Source organism: Homarus americanus, unplaced genomic scaffold (genome assembly GCF_018991925.1).
Source record: "Homarus americanus isolate GMGI-L3 unplaced genomic scaffold, GMGI_Hamer_2.0 scaffold13802, whole genome shotgun sequence".
In the NCBI taxonomy this organism is placed as follows: domain Eukaryota; kingdom Metazoa; phylum Arthropoda; class Malacostraca; order Decapoda; family Nephropidae; genus Homarus; species Homarus americanus.
The window spans coordinates 26,101-45,774 of record NW_024740460.1 but is presented as its reverse complement, the minus strand read 5'-3'; the positions used below and the strand labels follow the sequence as shown (position 1 = coordinate 45,774).

At 47.5% G+C, this 19,674-nt stretch overlaps 1 protein-coding gene across 3 annotated transcripts in view; it reads left to right on the top strand.

The window, feature by feature from the left end:
* The window catches only part of LOC121875442 (soluble guanylate cyclase 89Db-like), a 92,468-nt gene that overhangs the window by 58,224 nt on the left and 14,570 nt on the right, over positions 1-19,674 (top strand). For all 3 annotated transcript variants that reach the window (XM_042379999.1, XM_042380000.1, XM_042379998.1), the window contains one exon: positions 18,635-18,807. In XM_042379999.1, coding sequence (XP_042235933.1) covers positions 18,635-18,807 — 173 coding nt within the window. The remainder of the gene's footprint in view (positions 1-18,634; positions 18,808-19,674) is intronic.

Below are 19,674 nucleotides of genomic sequence, written 5' to 3'. Positions count from 1 at the left end.
ATTCCAGAGGCGGAAGGCTTTACTGAGGGACGAGAAAGTTATCTACCGAGTACCACAAGTTGTTAATTAATGATGGCGACTCCACCACCCCAGGAGGGATTGAGGAGGGGAGGGGTGGGTGAGGGGAGGGGATGGGAGAGGAGGGGAGGGGTGGGGTGAGGGGACGGGGATGGGAGAGGAAGGGAGGGGTGGGGTGAGGGGGGGGACGGGGATGGGAGAGGAGGGGATAGGAGTAGACAGAAGAGAGAGGGAAGGGAGAGGAGTAGAGGGGAGAGGATGGGATAGGAGAGGAGGGAAAGGGGGGGTGAGGAGGGGGAGGAGGAGGAAGAGAAAGGAACAAAGGAGGAATAAAAAAAGATTAAGGACTAAAGAAGGGAGGAAGAGGATGAGAAAGAGAAAGGAATAAGGGAGGAAGGTTAAAGAAGGAATTAGAGGGTTAGGTAAAACAAGCTGGGGTGTCTAATCATCTGGTGATCCGAAACATTTTCTATGATCACAACAAAACTCTAGACGTTAGAGTAATAATCCAATCAGGTTATTGATGGATAGAAGTGAAGGGAGGAAGGATAATTAAAGTTGAATGTTATAGTCCCTTGAGAGATGCAAAGGTCGGGGTATATTATTATTAATTATTATTTTTATTAACAGTAGTAGTATAGACAGACAGACAGACAGACAGACAGACAGACAGACAGGCAGGCAGCGTTAACCTAAATAGATCACACAGTTGATACAAAACAATCGGTGTGTGTGTGTGTGTGTGGGTGGGTGATTTATGGTAGGGCTCCCTCTAAAGTTTCTAAGCACACACACACAGCCTTGGTTCCTCCATTACTGTGATCGGTCTACCCTAAAATATCCTCCTGTGTTCCTCTCTACGTCACCAGTCAGTCGACACAAATACCGCTGGCCCGTCCTGATCATCGTCTTGTTGTTCTTCCTGTTCTTGTTCTTGTTGTCCTTGTTGTTGTTGTTTTCTTGTTCTTTTTCTTCTTGTTCTTCTTGTTCTTCTTCTCCTTCTTCCTTCTTCTTCCCTACAATTTCTCGCTATTATACAACTGTGTTATTGTGTCTACCTCCTCCCCCCCCCCCTTTCAACACCCTCTGCTCCTCACACCTGCTCATAATACACCTGAGCTTCCCCTACACCCGTGGGTCTTAATTACTATACACCTGTGGGTTTGAGGTGTTTGTTTTGATTTGTACCCGAGGACATTATTGGTCGGTTGTAGCTCGATTCTAGGTCTTGGATTGGCTCATTATAGTGGTAGAAACTCTCTCTCCACACTACCATACTTGTCACCATTACCACCATTATACCTCAACCATGTGCACCATAACTTCAACATGCCACTACCATCACACCGCCTTATCTTACACTGGTGTCTCTCTCATTACCGCCTGTGAGAGAGAGCTGTTACGGTGCCTCAGACTAACACACACGAGACAGAACCAACACCTTAGCATCTACCCAGTAACACACACGAGACACAACCAACACCTTAGCATCTACCCAGTAACACACACGAGACAGAACCAACACCTTAGCATCTACCCAGTAACACACAAGAGACACAACCAACACCTTAGCATCTACCCAGTAACACACAAGAGACAGAACCAACACCTTAGCATCTACCCAGTAACACACAAGAGACAGAACCAACACCTTAGCATCTACCCAGTAACACACAAGAGACAGAACCAACACCTTAGCATCTACCCAGTAACACACACGAGACACAACCAACACCTTAGCATCTACCCAGTAACACACACGAGACAGAACCAACACCTTAGCATCTACCCAGTAACACACAAGAGACAGAACCAACACCTTAGCATCTACCCAGTAACACACAAGAGACACAACCAACACCTTAGCATCTACCCAGTAACACACACGAGACAGAACTAACACCTTAGCATCTACCCAGTAACACACACGAGACAGAACCAACACTTTAGCATCTACCCAGTAACACACAAGAGACACAACCAACACCTTAGCATCTACCCAGTAACACACACAAGAGACAGAACTAACACCTTAGCATCTACCCAGCAACACACACAAGAGACAGAACTAACACCTTAGCATCTACCCAGTAACACACACAAGAGACAGAACCAACACCTTTAGCATCTACCCAGTAACACACAAGAGACAGAACTAACACCTTAGCATCTATCACCCAGTAACACACAGGAAGCAGAACCAAGACCTGGCATTCTTACCCAGTAAACAGACACAAGAGACAGGAACCAACACCTTAGCATCTACCCAGTAACACACAAGAGACAGAACCAACACCTTAGCATCTACCCAGTAACACACAAGAGACAGAACCAACACCTTAGCATCTACCCAAACACACAAGAGACAGAACTAACACCTTAGCATCTACCCAGTAAATACACACAAGAGACAGAACCAACACCTTAGCATCACCCAGTAACACACACGAGACAGAACCAACACCTAGCATCTACCCAGTAACACACACGAGACAGAACCAACACCTTAGCATCTACCCAGTAACACACAAGAGACAATAAACCAACGCCTTAGCATCTACCCAGTAACACACAAGACACAGAACTAACACCTTAGCATCTACCCAGTAACACACAAGAGACAGAACCAACACCCAGCATCTACCCAGTAACACACAAGAGACAGAACCAACACCTTAGCATCTACCCAGGTAACACACACGAGACAGAACTAACACCTTTAGCATCTACCCAGTAACACAAGAGACAGAACTAACACCTTAGCATCTACCCAGTAACACACACACGAGACAGAACCAACACCTTTAGCATCTACCCAGTAACACACAAGAGACAGAACCAACACCCCACACAGAACCAACACCTTAGCATCTACCCAGCAACACACACGAGACAGAACTAACACCTTTAGCATCTACCCAGCAACACACAAGAGACAGAACCAACAACCTTTAGCATCTACCCAGTAACACACACGAGACAGAACTAACACCTTAGCATCTACCCAGTAACACACAAGAGACAGAACCAACACCTTAGCATCTACCCAGTAACACACAAGAGACAGAACCAACACCTTAGCATCTACCCAGTAACACACAGGAGACAACACCTTAGCATCTACCCAGTAACACACAAGAGACAGAACCAACACCTTAGCATCTACCCAGTAACACACAAGAGACAGAACCAACACCTTAGCATCTACCCAGTAACACACACGAGACAGAACTAACACCTTAGCATCTACCCAGTAACACACAGGTCCCCCCCCCATCCCTCCTCCCTAAAGCAGTACAGAGTTGATGCCTTAATTAAACTTACCTGAAGACACTAATTAAGAAAGAACTTTTAGGTTAATTAGAGGAGAGTAGAGAGGTGACACAGGTGTTAGTTGATCAATTGTCTACCGTAATAAGATGTATCAAGTATAATTATGAAGCAAATAACAAGGTCATTAGACTGTTAGGTGTTATAAGAGACTAATGTAAGGATGTAAGTACCTCTGGCAATACGTTCCCTCGTGTCATAGTTTATATAATATGGCATTTGGACAGAGATATGGCCATACTAAAACACTGTGTCATAGTTTATGGGAGGATAGAAACTTTTACGTGAAGATTGTGTTCTGAAAAATCCTCTGCCTCATTGACCTGATCCTTGTAGCGTCAGCTCTGTGATCCCTCGCCTGCCACCCCTCACAGGACGGGTATGGTGTGCACAATAAACTAGCAATTCTAAAATCCAGTTACACCATATATATATATGTATAATTTTTTTCACATTGCACCATTGACACCTATTATTGCCATTACAAATTACAACAACACAACATTACTCCACATCACACAACCGAACCATCACCATGCGACATCATATCGCCACATCATTCCACTCCCACCACCACACCACCCCACCACCACCACCACACCACCCCACCACCACCACACACACCACCAACCACCATCCCCACACCACCCCACCACCACCACACCACCCCACCACCACCACTCACTCCCCCACACACCGGCATCACACCACCCCACACACCGGCAATCACACCACCCCCACCACCACCACCTCACCACCAAACCACCCCACCACCAGCACACCACCCCACCACCACCAACACCACCCCACCACCACCACACCACCCCACCACCACCAACCACACCACCCCACACCGTGCCACACCACCCACCACCCAGCAACACCAACCCAACCAACTGCCACACAACACCAACCCCAACCACCACCACACCAACCCAACCACCAACCACACCAACCCCACCCACCAACCACACCCAACCACCAACCAACCACCACCCACCACCACCACACCAACCCCAACCACCACACCACCCCACCACCACCACACCACCCCACCACCACCACACCACCCCACCACCACCACCACCACCACACCACCCCACCACCCCTGACCACCACACCACTCCACACACCGGCATCACACCATCCCACCACACACCACCCCAACCACACCACCCCACCACACCACCCCACCACCACACCACCCCCACCACCACCACACCACCCCCCACCCCACCACCACACCACCCACCACCACCACACCACCCCCACCACCATCACACCACCCCCACCACCACCAGCACTACCCCCACCACCACCACACACCTCCCACCACACTACCCCCCCACCACACCACCCCCCACCACCACCACACACCACCCCACCACCATCTACCCCCCCCCAACAACACCCTTCCCTGAACACACTGGGGAGAGTTACAGCAGCGTCAGTACAAGGCGTCAGGACTCACGTAACACAGACGGAATGTTGGTTCAGCTGCCACCGCCCTCCCTCAGACAACTCGGCTCCAGCTCCCTGCCCTGACCCCCTGACCTCCTGCCCTGCTCTGCCCTGACCTCCTGCCCTACCCTGACCTCTTACTGACCATCCCAACTTAACTTCACACTGACTAAATCGGGGAGACCGGTGGTAGAGGCGGTACCGTTCTTGCCTCGCAAGCGAGATGTCACGGGTTTGATTCCCAGGCCGGTGGAAGTTGTTTGGACTTACTTCCTAGCCCTCATTAGTCCCTGTTCACCTAGCAGTAAGGCTTCTACGCCCTTGACTCTTCAGCTTCTACGCCATTAACTCGTGAGGCATAAAGGCAAGCATGAACTTAGCATGCTTCCCTGTTGGGCGCTGTAAACGCTTCTGCGCTTCACCTTACACAATGATGTAAGGGGAGTGCCCACAAAAAAAAAACTGACTAAATCCCTTTTCGCCTGCCACGCTTTGCCATAAATAGATAATTTTAGTTAAACAAATTTATTGACAAAGCTTGGAGTACAGTTTGCCTATTGTCAGGTCTTGACACTGAGGGTGGTATCACTTCTCACTGCCACGCAGGACAGAGGTTCATACACAAAGAGATACATCATATTCATTAACAGCTATATATGTATATACAGTAGGTCAGATTCATGTGCGTAATGTCGCTCTTCACTCCCATGCAGGACAGAGGTTCGTACACAAAGAAATGCATCATATTCATAAGCAGTATATATAGGTCAGAGTCATGTGGGTGATGGCACTGTTCGCTGCCATGCAAGACAGTGGTTCATACACATTGGACGTCATATTCTAATTGAAGACTAATCAGTGTGGGCTAGCAAATTTGGGATAAAATAAACAGATAAATTGTACCGGGAATTTTCCCCCACACACTCATCATTCTGTTACTTTATGTGACAGAATGACAAAACCCATGACCCTTCAGGCTTTTACGCCCTTAATGCATGAGTCATAAAGGCAAGCATGAACTATGCATGCTTCCCAGATGGGCGCTGTAAACGATTCTGCGCTTCACCTTGCACAGGGTGTAAGGGGGTGCCCAATAAACTAGCACCCTCGGTGGCAATAAAAAAAAGATCTTAACTTCACACTGACCATCTCAAATCTCGCATACACGCCACACAACGAGAAGCATTCGACGTAAAATGGACACACCTGAAACAACAGGGCAGCGTCACACCACGCCACTATGACGCTGTAACCGGTGACTCCAACCGCCACTAACTAAACCCCTCTTCTGTTTTCCAGCCTTCCTGACCTCCAGCCCTCCTCACCTGACCTCTCCCTCTGATCTCCCAGTGACCAATTCGTCCCTTTAGCTTCACCAAAAATCCTCTCTTTCTGACCCCCCCTCCTACGAATTCCCCCCGAACACTCCTCTCTGCATCCTCTCATCCCTCCCTTCCAATCCCCGACACATTATTTATTTTCTTCTGCATCATTGGCCAAGCCTGAGGAAGATGATTTAATGTGCTGTGGAGGTTCATTTTCACAGCTGGGAGTCTGGCGATGAGGTGGGAGAACAGGTTCGCCATTGTGGACGTACAAAGTGGCCGATGTTAGATTAGGATAACAGGAGCAGGAGAGATAACCAAGTCATTTATATTCGTATTTCATTTTTTTAGTGATGCGATGAGGGCTGAGGGTATAACCTGACCTGACCTGACCTGACCTGACCTGACCTAACCTGACCTGACCTAACCTAACCTGACCTGACCTAACTCAACCTAACCTAACCTAACCTAGCCTAACCTAACCTGACCCTGACCTGACCCAACCCAACCTAACCTAACCCAACCTAACCTAACCTAACTCAACCTAACCTAACCTAACCTAACCTAACCTAACCTAACCTAACCTAACCTAACCTAACCTAACCTAACCTAACCTAACCTAACCTAACCTAACTAACCCCTCACACAACACAGTAGCTGGTCCTGGGTGTTGGTTGTGGCTTCTTGGCAGTCTTTACTCTCACAGTTTTATTATATGACTCTTAATCTACACTGTTCCTGACCTTGACCATTTGGCTCTACGCACACACACACACACGCACACACACACACACACACACACACACACACACACACACACATCATCACGTGCTAAATTGTCTTGCCTGATCATATTTGTTTCAGCTGATTTGCATGTTCTTACCTCTCCTGGGTTAGGGCTGCGTCGTCATTCATCTTAACACAGTCCTCCTTCACCGTCATAACTTCCTCTGACTGGATCCCTGTGTCTCCTTCCTGCCCTCCACCCCCTCCCTCCTCACCCCTCTCCCCCTCCCCACGCCCATCACCTTTCCCTCTCACGCCCATCACCTCTCCCTGGTTCTGTCATCTCTCACTCGCCACCCCTCTCTCCAACCCTCTCCCATTACCTCCTTCCCTCTCTCATCTCATCCCTCTCACTCATACACACAACGTGGTGTAGTCGTGGCCAACATACAGACACATCTGGCAAGTTAGTGACGCTGTACCCATACCGGAACACTCAGCATGTAAACTTTTGGATACACCTTTAAAGCTATAGGCTTGAACACTATATTATTGAGTGTGACACTGCCAAAGACTTCTGGCCACCTGACTTATTGTATCATGAATGTAATTATTACATTAAATTAGGAGTGCTTGAGGACATTCTTGCTGTTTATCCCAAATTTGCTGCTGGCCCATTGACTGATTATTACGTCTACTGTATATGAACCTCTGTCCTGCGTGACAGTGAACAGTGATATCACCCTCAGTGTCAAGACTTGACTGAATTACTCAGAATAGGAAACTGTACTACAGCTGTCAATAAATTTGTTAACTTGTTTAATATACAGTACAATATAGGTGGAGACACTAGCCAAGAAACAAGTACAGTCTTCTTCCTTCCCTTCCTCTATCCTCTCTTGTAATACTGTCCTTCTTCCTTCTGTCGTCCTTGGGCAACCATCACAACTTCTTGTCACCCTCTTCATGATGGTGGTACACATCACTCCAATCTTCCCACTTCTTTCTTTTTCTCTCGCCCTCGCTTTATAGAACATATCTGAGGGTGTCCACTATCCACTTATCCTTTCCCAATCCTCCCACACATCCACGTCCCCCTCCCCCCGTCTCCCTCTCCTCCTCGTGACAGAGTTGCACATCCCTTGAATCCAGCCGCTTCCTTCATCTTGTGACTCACTTAATGGTGCCCATCGCTCCCAGTCGGCCTTGATAACTTCCCCTCCCCTCTCCTTTCCTCCGATAATGTCCATCACTCAGCCAGCCTGTGTGTGTGTGTGTGTGTGTGTGTGTGTGTGTGTGTGTGTGTGTGTGTGTGTGCAGTAGTTCTGTTCCACACCTATCCCATTGTTATCTTTCCCATCGTTCTTTCTTTATTCTTATCTATTCAGTATTATATTTTTCCTTTATTTCCTTCATCTTCTGTATGTTCTCCCCACATGTTCTCTCAACTTGTTTTATTGTGTTATCTTGTCCCATTTCTCTCTCTCTGTAGTGCTTCCTCCTCCCACCTGTCTCAATTTCATCTCTCACTCTATCTCCATTTATCTCTCACCTGTCTCTCACACTTATCTCCTCACCTGTCTCTCACTCTATCTCTCTCAATTTCTTATCCTCATTTTATCTCCTCACCTGTCTCCCTCCTCTATCTCCCACTTATCTCTCAATTCTATCTCTCACTTATCCTCACCTGTCTCCACTTATCTCCTCACCTGTCTCTCACTTTATCTCACCTCTATCTCATTTATCTCCACTTCTCATTCCACCTATCTCTGTTCCTGTCCCACCTTATCTCCACTTATCCTCACCATCTCTCACCTGTCCCACCTATTCCCACTTATCTCTCACTTATCTCCCCACCTGTCTCCTCACCTGTGTTCCACTCTATTCTCTCACCTGTCTCCCACTTATCTCCCACCTGTCTCCCCACCTGTGTCTCACCTCTATCTCCCCACTTATCCCTCACTTATCTCTCACCTGTCTCTCTCACTTATTCCACCTGTCTCTCATTACTCTCTATCTCACCTGTCTCTCCACTGTCTCACTTATCTCACCTGTCTCCCACTTATCTCTCTTCTATCTCTCACCTGTCTCCACTTATCTCTCACCTGTTCTCACTCTTTCTCTCACTTGTCTCCCCACCTGTTCTCTCACTTTTCTCCAATCTGTCTCACCCCATCTCCCACTTATCTCCACTCTATCTCCACCCTGTCTCACCTATCCCCACCTGTCCTCCTCACCCATCCCCACCTCATCTCCACCTATCTCACCTGTCTCCCACTTATCTCCCCACTCTATCTCTCACTCTGTCCCCACCCATCCTCCACTTATCTCCCACTTATCTCACCTCATCTCCTCACACTCTAACCTCACCATCTCCACTTATCTCTCTTTATCTCCACCCCATCTCTCCCCATTCTCACTTCTCCCCACTCTATCTCACCTGTCTCCTCACTCTATCTCCCACTCTATCCTCTCACTTATCTCTCCCTACCTGTCTCACTCCCTCACCTCTATCTCCCCCTGTCTCTCACTTATCTCTCACTTATCTCTCACCTGTTCCCACTTATCTCTCACCTCTATCCTCACCTGTCCTCACTTATCTCCTCACCCGTCTCACTTATCTCCCCACCTCACTCTCACTTATCTCTCACCTGTCCCCACCTCATCTCCTTCTCCCTATCTCCTCAATCTGTCTCCCCTCTCTCTTATCTCCTCACCTCTTATCCTCACCCGTCCCACTTATCTCCCTCTTCTGTCTCCTCACCTATCCTCACCTGTCTCCTCACTCATTCCCCTCACCTGTCTCCCACCTATCTCTCACTCTGTCCCACTTATCTCCCACTTATCTCCCCCTACCGTCCCCATTTATCTCCCACCTATCCTCACCCATCTCTCCACCTGTCCTCACTTATCTCTCACCTCCATCTCCTCACCTGTGTCTCAATTTTATCCCACTTATCTCTCACTTCATTCTCACCTGTCTCACTTTATCTCCCACTTTATCTCCTCACTTCTATCTCTCACCTGTCTCTCACTTATCTCCCACTTATCTCTCACCTGTCTCTCACTTATCTCCCACTTATCTCTCACTCATCTCTCTGCCTCTCCACTTACTCTCACTTATCTCTCACTTATCTCTCTTCCTGTCTCCCTTATCTCTCATCTCTCCCTTATCTCTCCACTCTCATCTCTCACCTGTCTCCTTATCTCCCACTTATCTCTCCTTATCTCACCTGTCTCCACTTATCTCTCACCTGTCTCTCCTTATCTATCCTTATCTCTCACCTGTCTCTCCTTATCTCCACTTATCTCTCTAGCTTATCTCTCACCTGTCTCTCCTTATCTCTCACTTATCCACCCCACTTATCTCTCTCTTATCTCTCACCTGTCTCTCCTTATCTCCCTTATCTCTCCTTATCTCTCCCCACGTGTCTCCTTCTCCATATCTCTCACTTATCTCTCACCTGTCTCTCCCTTATCTCCCACCTATCTCCCTTGTCTACTTCACCTATCTCACTTATCTCTCCTTATCTCTCACCTGTCTCTCTTATCTCCCACCTATCTCCCCTTATCTCTCTCACCTGTCTCTCCTTATCTCTCACCTATCTCCCATTTATCTCTCCACTTATCTCTCTCTGTCTCTCACCTATCTCCCTTATCTCCCATATCTCTCCCCTATCTCCACTTATCTCACTTATCTCTCACCTATCTCCCTTATCTCCCACTTATCTCTCTTCTCTCCACTTATCTCTCCTTATCTCTCACTGTCTCTCCCTCTCCCATTTGTCTCACTTATCTCTCACCTATCTCCCATTTATCTCTCACTTATCTCTCACCTGTCTCACCTATCTCCCACTTATCTCCCACTTATCTCTCACCTATCTCCCACTTATCTCTCACTTATCTCTCACCTGTCTCTCACCTATCTCCCATTTGTCTCCCCCTTATCGCCATGCCAGGTGATAACTTTTGCTAAAATGGCCAGAACTTTTATTGAAAGTTTAATTGGGGCAAATGTCTTCTTGTTCCTGTTTTTGTTTTTCTAGTTCTTCTTGTTCTTGTTCTTCTTGTTGTTTGTTTTGTTGTTTGTTTTTTTTTTTCTTGTTTTTCTTGTTGTTCTTGTTCTTGTTTTTTCCTTTCTTGTTCTAGTTGTTCTTTTTAGTTCTTCTTGTTCTTCTTTGCTTAGTAACTCTTCCTCTCTCTCTCTTTTCCCCTCTTCCTCTCTCCTTCTCTCCTCTTCTCCTCCTTTTTTCTTCTTAATCTGTAGCAGTAACTCTTCCTGTCCCTCTTCTCCTCCTTTTTCTTCTTAATCTGTAGCAGCTCTTCTTCTCCTCTTCTCCTCCTTTTCTTCTTAATCTGTAGCAGTACTCTTTTGTCTCTCTCCTTCTCTCCTCCTCCTTTTTCTTCTTAATCTTGCAGTAACTCTCCCTCTCCTCTTCCTCTTTTCCTCTTCTTAATCCCCAACAGTAAAGGACCCTCCCCTCTCCCAGCCTTTCATCTGGTGTCAGCATCTTCCAGCATCCGGCTCAACTTGTACAATACCATCACCTTATCATTCCTCCCCATCACTCTAGGAGGCTGTCAATATGTGGGGGCGTCATGTGTGGGGGAGGATATATGTGGGGGTTTATGTGTGGGGGAGGGTATATGTATGGGGGTTATGTGTGGGGGAGGTTATGCGTGGGGTAAGACGATCCCTTTTCCATATGGGTTGGAATATATATTACATGTATGAAGGGGAATGTATGGTGTTAATTTGGTATGGCAGGTAATGTATGGTGTTAATTTACAGGTATGGCAGGTAATGTATGGTGCTAATTTACAGGTATGGCAGGTAATGTATGGTGCAATTTACAGGTATAGTGTGTATGATTGCTAATTTACAGGTATGGCAGGTAATGTATGGTGCTAATTTGCAGGTATGGGGTAATGTATGGTGCTAATTTACAGGTATGGGAGTAATGTATGGTGCTAATTTGCAGGTATAGCAGGTAATGTATGGTGCTAATTTACAGGTATGGCAGGTAATGTATGGTGCTAATTTAGGTATGGCAGGTAATGTAGTTCTAATTTACAGGTATGGCAGGTGTATGGTGTTACAGTGTGGCGGTAATGTGTTCTAATTTACAGGTATGGCAGGTATGTGTATGGTGCTCAATTTTACAGGTGCATGTGAGTGTGTGGTGCTCAATTTGTTATGGCAGGTAATGTATGGTGCTATTTACAGGTATGGCGGGTATGTATGGTGCTTTTGTACAGTATGGCGGGTATGTATGGTGCTAATTTGAGTATGTGTAATGTAGTTGCTTTATTTACAGGTATGGCAGGTAGTGTATGGTGCTAATACAGGTATGGCAGGTATGTATGGTGTTAATTTACAGGTATGTGCAGGTAATGCTAATTTACAGGTATGGCAGGTTATGTATGGTGTTATTTACAGGTATGGCGGGTAATGTATGGTGCTAATTTTACAGGTATGGCGGGTTATGTATGGTGCTAATTTACAGGTAGTGGGTAATGTATGGTGCTTATTTACAGGTATGGCACGGTAGTGTATGGTGCTAATTTACAGGTATGGCAGGTAATGTGTATGGTGCTAATTTACAGGTATGGCAGGTAATGTATGGTGCTAATTTACAGGTATGGCAGGTTATGTATGGTGCTAATTTACAGGTATGGCGGGTAATGTATGGTGTTAATTTACAGGTATGGCAGGTAATGTATGGTGCTAATTTACAGGTATGGCAGGTAATGTATGGTGTTAATTTACAGGTATGGCGGGTAATGTGTATGGTGTTACGGATATGGCAGGTAATGTATGGTGTTTATTTTACAGGTATGGCAGGTAATGTATGGTGCTAATTTACAGGTATGGCAGGTAATAACGTGTTAATTTACAGGTATGGCGGGTAATGTATGGTGCTATTTTACAGGTATGGCGGGTAATGTATGGTGCTAATTTATAGGTATGGCGGAGTGTGTATGGTGCTAATTTACAGGTATGGCAGGTAATGTATGGTGCTAATTTACAGGTATGGTAGGTAATGTATGATGCTAATTTACAGGTATGGCAGGTAATGTATGGTGCTAATTTACAGGTATGGCAGGATATGTATGGTGTTACAGGTATGGCGGTGTGTATGGTGCTAATTTACGGGTATGGCAGGTAATGTATGGTGCTATTTACAGGTATGCGGTAATGTATGGTGCTGATTTACGGTATGGCAGGTAATGTATGGTGCTAATTTACGGTATGGCGGGTAATGTATGGTGCTAATTTACAGGTGTGGCAGGTAATGTGGTGCTATTTTACAGGTATGGCAGGTAATGTATGGTGCTAATTTACAGGTATGGCAGGTAATGTATGGTGCTAATTTACAGGTATGGCAGGTAATGTATGGTGCTAATTTACAGGTATGGCAGGTAATGTATGGTGCTAATTTGGTATGGCAGGTAATGTATGGTGCTAATTTACAGGTATGGCAGGTAATGTATGGTGCAAATTTAGGTATGGCAGGTAATGTGTGGTGCTATTTACAGGTATGGCAGGTAATGTATGGTGCAAATTTTTGGAGTATGGCAGGTAATGTATGGTGCAAATTTACAGGTATGGCAGGTAATGTATGGTGCTAATTTACAGGTATGGCAGGTAATGTATGGTGCTAATTTACAGGTATATGTGCTATGGTGCAAATTTACAGGTATGGCGGGTAATGTGGTGCTAATTTACAGGTATGGCAGGTAATGTATGGTGCTAATTTACAGGTATGGCAGGTAATGTATGGTGCTAATTTACAGGTATGGCAGGTAATGTATGGTGCTAATTTACAGGTATGGCAGGTAATGTATGGTGCTAATTTACAGGTATGGCAGTAATGTATGGTGCTAATTTACAGGTATGGCAGGTAATGTATGGTGCTAATTTACAGGTATGGCAGGTAATGTATGGTGCTAATTTACAGGTATGGCAGGTAATGTATGGTGCTAATTTACAGGTATGGCAGGTAATGTATGGTGCTGATTTACAGGTATGGCAGGTAATGTATGGTGCCGATTTACAGGTATGGCAGGTAATACAGGATGTCTCAGAAAAATGTCTATAAAATAATGTTGTTCGGAAAAGTACATTACACAAAATTCTTTAATTATTTTTGCTTTATTTTAATGCCAAAGTCTGTAAGTTTGTTTTCACACCACATGTTCAATGTTTGTATTCTAACGGCTGGATTGTTCATCACTCTTGGGAAATTTTCAAGTGGAATATTCTGAATTCCACGTCGGATGTTGTCCTTGAGTTGTTCAAGGTTCCTTAGTTTCGGGTTGAACAAACTCCTCGGTCTGTTCTTAAGTTACAATGTGGGTGACCACAGGCTGGTATGGTATCATTGGACCATACTTTTTCGAGGGTGGTGATGGAAGAACAGTGACTGTCAATCAAGTGATCGTCAGATGTTAGAGGACTTCTACATTCCAGAACTGCGCAGACAAGTTCGTCGTAGGAATGGGCAAATACGTACGAGAACTCTGTGGTTCCAGCAAGATGGAACTCCTCCACATACCGCAAGGGAAATTAGAGAATTTCTACTGCAGGTATTTAAAGGATGGGATTTACGCCAACAAGAAACTAAGGAACCTTGAACAACTCAAGGACAACATCCGACGTGGAATTCAGAATATTCCACTTGAAAATTTCCCAAGAGTGATGAACAATCCAGCCGTTAGAATACAAACATTGAACATGTGGTGTGAAAGGGGCTTACACTGAACATGTGGTGTGAAAAAAAACTTTCAGACTTTGGCATTAAAATACAGCAAAAATAAATAAAGAATTTTGTGTAATGTACTTTTCCGAACAACATTATTTTAGAGACAATTTTCTGGGACATCCTGTATACTGTATGGTGCTAGTTTACAGGTGTTGGGAGTACATTACACTGTTTGTTTACATCTTGTTAAAACTCCCAGGAGTGGCCCTAAGGAGCCTCACAATAGTAGCCAGACTAAGGATGATAGGTAAGCTTTCCACAGAGTTGCCACATCTCACCAAACGTGCCAGTCACTGTACCAGGTATAAGTGCAGGCGATTGTACACCTCAATACGACTATACAAATACCCAGATCTTTGTCCCGTCACTTCGCCCACCCGTCAAACTCTCCGTCCTGTCTGCTCGTCTCTCTGTCGTTAATTTAGGTTAGGTTAGGTTAGGTTAGGTTGGGTTGGGTTGGGTTGGGTTGGGTTGGGTTGGGTTGGGTTGGTTTGGTTACATTATTTTGTGGACATTAGAGTGAAGAATAAATTAAGATAAACAATATTTCTCTATATAAGTATCGGAGATATTCTGTTTTCGCTGCCATGAGAAACCTTTTTCCTACAACACGACCCTGAGTGTTCCGGCCACTTAGTGAGTTAACCCACTTAGGCGAGAGTTAAAAGTGGTGGCTCACTGGGGAGAGGGGATAGGTGAGTCTCCCCTCCCCTCCCCGTCCCGTCCCCTCCCCGTCCTCCCTCCCCGTCCCGTCCCGTCCCCATCCCGTCCCCTCCCCTCCCGTCTCCCTCTCCCCGTCCCGTCCCGTCCCCTCCCGTCCCCTCCCGTCCCCTCCCGTCCCCTCCCCGTCCCTCCCCGTCCCCCGTCCTCCCCCCCTCCCGTCCCCTCCCCTCCCCGTCCCCTCCCCTCCCCGTCCCGTCCCGTCCCCTCCCCTCCCTCCCCTCCCGTCCGTCCTCCCCTCCCGTCCCCTCCCCCTCCCCTCCCCGTCCTCCCCTCCCCTCCCTCCCCGTCCCCCTCCCGTCCCCTCCCGTCCCCTCCCCTCCCATCCCCTCCCTCCCCGTCCCCTCCCCTCCTCCCCTCCCCGTCCCTCCCCTCCCCGTCCCCTCCCCGTCCTCCCCGTCCCCTCCCTCCCTCTCCCCTCCCCTCCCCGTCCCATCTCCTCCCTCCCCTCCCCTCCCGTCCGTCCCGTCCCCTCCCGTCCCGTCCCCTCCCCTCCCGTCCTCCCTCCGTCCCCTCTCCCTCCCTCCCCTCCCCCCCCCTCCCCTCCCGTCCTCCCCGTCCCCTCCCCCCGTCCCGTCCCGTCCCCTCCGTCCCCGTCCTCCCGTCCTCCCCGTCCCGTCCCCTCCCCCCGTCCCGTCCCCTCCCTCCCCGTCCCGTCCTCCCGTCCCGTCCCCGTCCCGTCCCGTCCGTCCCCTCCCCTCCCTCCTCCCCCCGTCCCGTCCCCTCCCCTCCCTCCCGTCCCCTCCCTCCCCCGTCCCCTCCCTCCGTCCCGTCCCCTCCCGTCCGTCCCCGTCCCGTCCTCCCCTCCCGTCCCCTCCCCCCGTCCCGTCCCGTCCCTCCCGTCCCCTCCCCGTCCCGTCCCGTCCCCTCCTCCGTCCCCTCCCGTCCCGTCCCCGTCCCCTCCTCCCCTCCCCGTCCCCCCTCCCCCTCCCCTCCCCTCCCCGTCCGTCCCCTCCCGTCCCATCCCGTCCCCTCCCCTCCCCGTCCCGTCCTCCCCGTCCCGTCCTCCTCCCCGTCCCTCCCGTCCCGTCCCTCCCCGTCCCGTCCTCCTCCCCCCGTCCCCTCCCGTCCGTCCCGTCCCCGTCCCCGTCCTCCCCGTCCCCCGTCCCGTCCCCGTCCCTCCCCGTCCCTCCCCCTCCTCCCTCCCCGTCCCCCCCCTCGTCTCCTCCCTCCCTCCTTGTGTATGTTATATAAAACGTTATTAAGAAAAAAATCTGATATATATTTGTATTCGTTTCTGTTTATTTATTCTGGTGTTTAATGTTATTTATTTTCCTCCTACAGCTTTATTATTATCATTATTATTATTATTATTATTATTATTATTATTATTATTATTATTATTATTATTATTATTATTATTATTATTATTATTATTATTATTATTCCACCTTAATTTGGGTCACAATCTGGGTCACACCTCTATCATCTCTCTCCTAGATTTACTACACCCCCTCCTCCTCCTCCTCCTCCTCCTCCTCCTCCTCCTCCTCCTCCTCCTCCTCCTCCTCCTCCTCCTCTCCTCTTCCTCCTTCCTCTTCTCCTTCTCTCTGAATGGATGAAACATTACTCATCCCCCGTTTACGCGTTCCTTGACACTACTCTTTAATTTGTTGCCAGAGAGAGAGAGAGAGACATCCATCTTCCTCCCCCTCCTTCCTCCCACACTCACCAGGAAGTATCAAGACTTTCACTACCTATTCTACTTAATTACTTTGTGTATTTATTTTATTATCTTTGTCAGCTTGTTGGGTTCTTGGGCTGTTGGGTTGGTGAGTCGTTTCGCTGTTAAGTTCTGGGGCGTGCTGGGGTCTTGAATGTGTGTTGGTCTAGCTAACCTTGGACTGGTGGCAAATACTGGGGCGTGTACTGGGTCTTGAATGTGTGTTGTTCTAGCTAACCTTGGACTGGTGGCAAATACTGGGGCGTGTACTGGGTCTTGAATGTGTGTTGGTCTAGCTAACCTTGGACTGGTGGCAAATACTGGGGCGTGTACTGGGGTCTTGAATGTGTGTTGTTCTAGCTAACCTTGGACTGGTGGCAAATACTGGGGCTTGTACTGGGTCTTGAATGTGTGTTGGTCTAGCTAACCTTGGACTGGTGGCAAATACTGGGGCGTGTACTGGGTCTTGAATGTGTGTTGTTCTAGCTAACCTTGGACTGGTGGCAAATACTGGGGCTTGTACTGGGTCTTGAATGTGTGTTGGTCTAGCTAACCTTGGACTGGTGGCAAATACTGGGGCGTGTACTGGGTCTTGAATGTGTGTTGGTCTAGCTAACCTTGGACTGGTGGCAAATACTGGGGCTTGTACTGGGTCTTGAATATACGTGATGCTGTGCCTGAATTTAAAGAGAATATTTACTTTCCCGTTGTCGCAAAATTCACTGGTGGATTTTGTTACACGACTGAGCGACTCTCACTGTTAAGAGAATAATATTGACGAGTGTGTTCCTGTGTCGAGGAGCGGATGTTCTCAGCTGGGTGTAAGCTTTTAGTATAGTTTCTCTAATTTAGTTTCTCTCTGTTTTCTTCTCTTTCTTACTCTTTCTCTGGTTTTCTTTCTCAGTCTTTTTGTTTTATCTTTTTCTCACTCTCTCTCTCTCTTTATCACTCTCTTTCTTTCTCACTCAATTTCTCCTTTTCTCACTGTATCTTTTTCTCTCTTTCTCTCTCTCTCTTTCTCTCTCTCTCTTTCTCTTAGTGGGTGGCCCTAAGGTAAATAAGGTCAACCTAACCTAACCTAACCTAACCTAACCTACTCACCCTGGGGAACCTTCAAGAACCACTGCCCGGGAGATGACACGTGAGAGTTAATTACCTCCTACCTTTTACCTTTACACAGGTGAGGGGGGAGGTGACAGCAGCTATGACATCAAAGTGTGACTGATAAAATGGTCCTCAGTCCTAATGGGCCCCTAATTATAAGGGGCCCTCGTCTTAATGCAATGCAGTTTCAGTGGTTAGGTTAGGTTAGGTTGGGGCCTAGTAGGATTTGGACCGAGAAATAGCAATAACAACTAACAATAATAACAAAAGAGAAAATGAAGTGGCAATTAATTACAAGCTGCTGTATCTTTTCCGTCACACACACACTCTCTCTCTCTCTCTCTCTCTCTCTCTCTCTCTCTCTCTCTCTCTCTCTCTCTCTCTCTCTCTCTCTCTCTCTCTCTCTCTCTCTCTCTCTCTCTCTCTCTCTCTCTCTCTCTCTCTCTCTCTCTCTCTCTCTCTCTCTCTCTCTCTCTCTCTCTCTCAGTAACACCCTCTTCCTCATTCTCTCTCACCTGTAGGCGGAGTACGGTGAGGTGGTGTGGGAGGTGATCAAGGAGACAGCTGGATGTCGTAATGCTGACTTCAATATCCACCACATCTATCCTGACTCTATCTTCCGTAAGCTCGCCAACGCCTGTGCTATCGTCACCCGCCAAGGGGATGATAATGACCACCTCAGGTTCTTCGGCAGGTAAGACCCTCTTCTCCAGTAGTTAAAAATTTCCTGTGTGTGTGTGTGTGTGTGTGTGTGTGTGTGTGTGTGTGTGTGTGTGTGTGTGTGTGTGTGTGTGTGTGTGTGTGTGTGTGTGTGTGTGTGTGTGTGTGTGTGTGTGTGTGTGTGTGTGTGTGTGTGTGTGTGTGTGTGTGTGTGTGTGTGTGTGTGTGTGTGTGTGTGTGTGTGTGTGTGTGTGTGTGTGTGTGTGTGTGTGTGTGAGATAATAATAATAAACGGTTTATTGAAAAAGTTTGCAGCCCGAAGGCTGAAAATATACATTGGACACAAATGACTTATTGCATACATTGGTGGTTTAACAAAAGCCTTCATCAGAGAAAGGTGAAGGAACATATGGAGTGAACATACAGATTAATGTTTACACACGAAGATCATGTAAGCTGAGGTGTTGAACAGCAGACACGTAGTGTAGTAACTCCCTCACAGATGGTGTTATGAGGGGCATCACGTGGAGTACTAGTTCCCTCACAGGTGGAGTTGTGAGGGGCTTGACGTGGTGTAGTAATTCCCTTACAGATGGTGTTACGAGGGGCCTGATGATGTAGTAGTTACCTCACAGATGGTGTTATGAGGGGCCTGATGTGGTGTAGTAATTCCCTCACAGATGGTGTATGAGGGGCCTGATGATGTAGTAGTTACCTCACAGATGGTGTTATGAGGGGCCTGATGTGGTGTAGTAATTCCCTCACAGATGGTGTATGAGGGGCCTGATGTGGTATAGTAATTCCCTCACAGATGGTGTTATGAGGGGCATCACATGGCGTAGTAATTCCCTCACAGATGGTGTATGAGGAACTTCACATGATGCTGTAGCAACTCATTCAC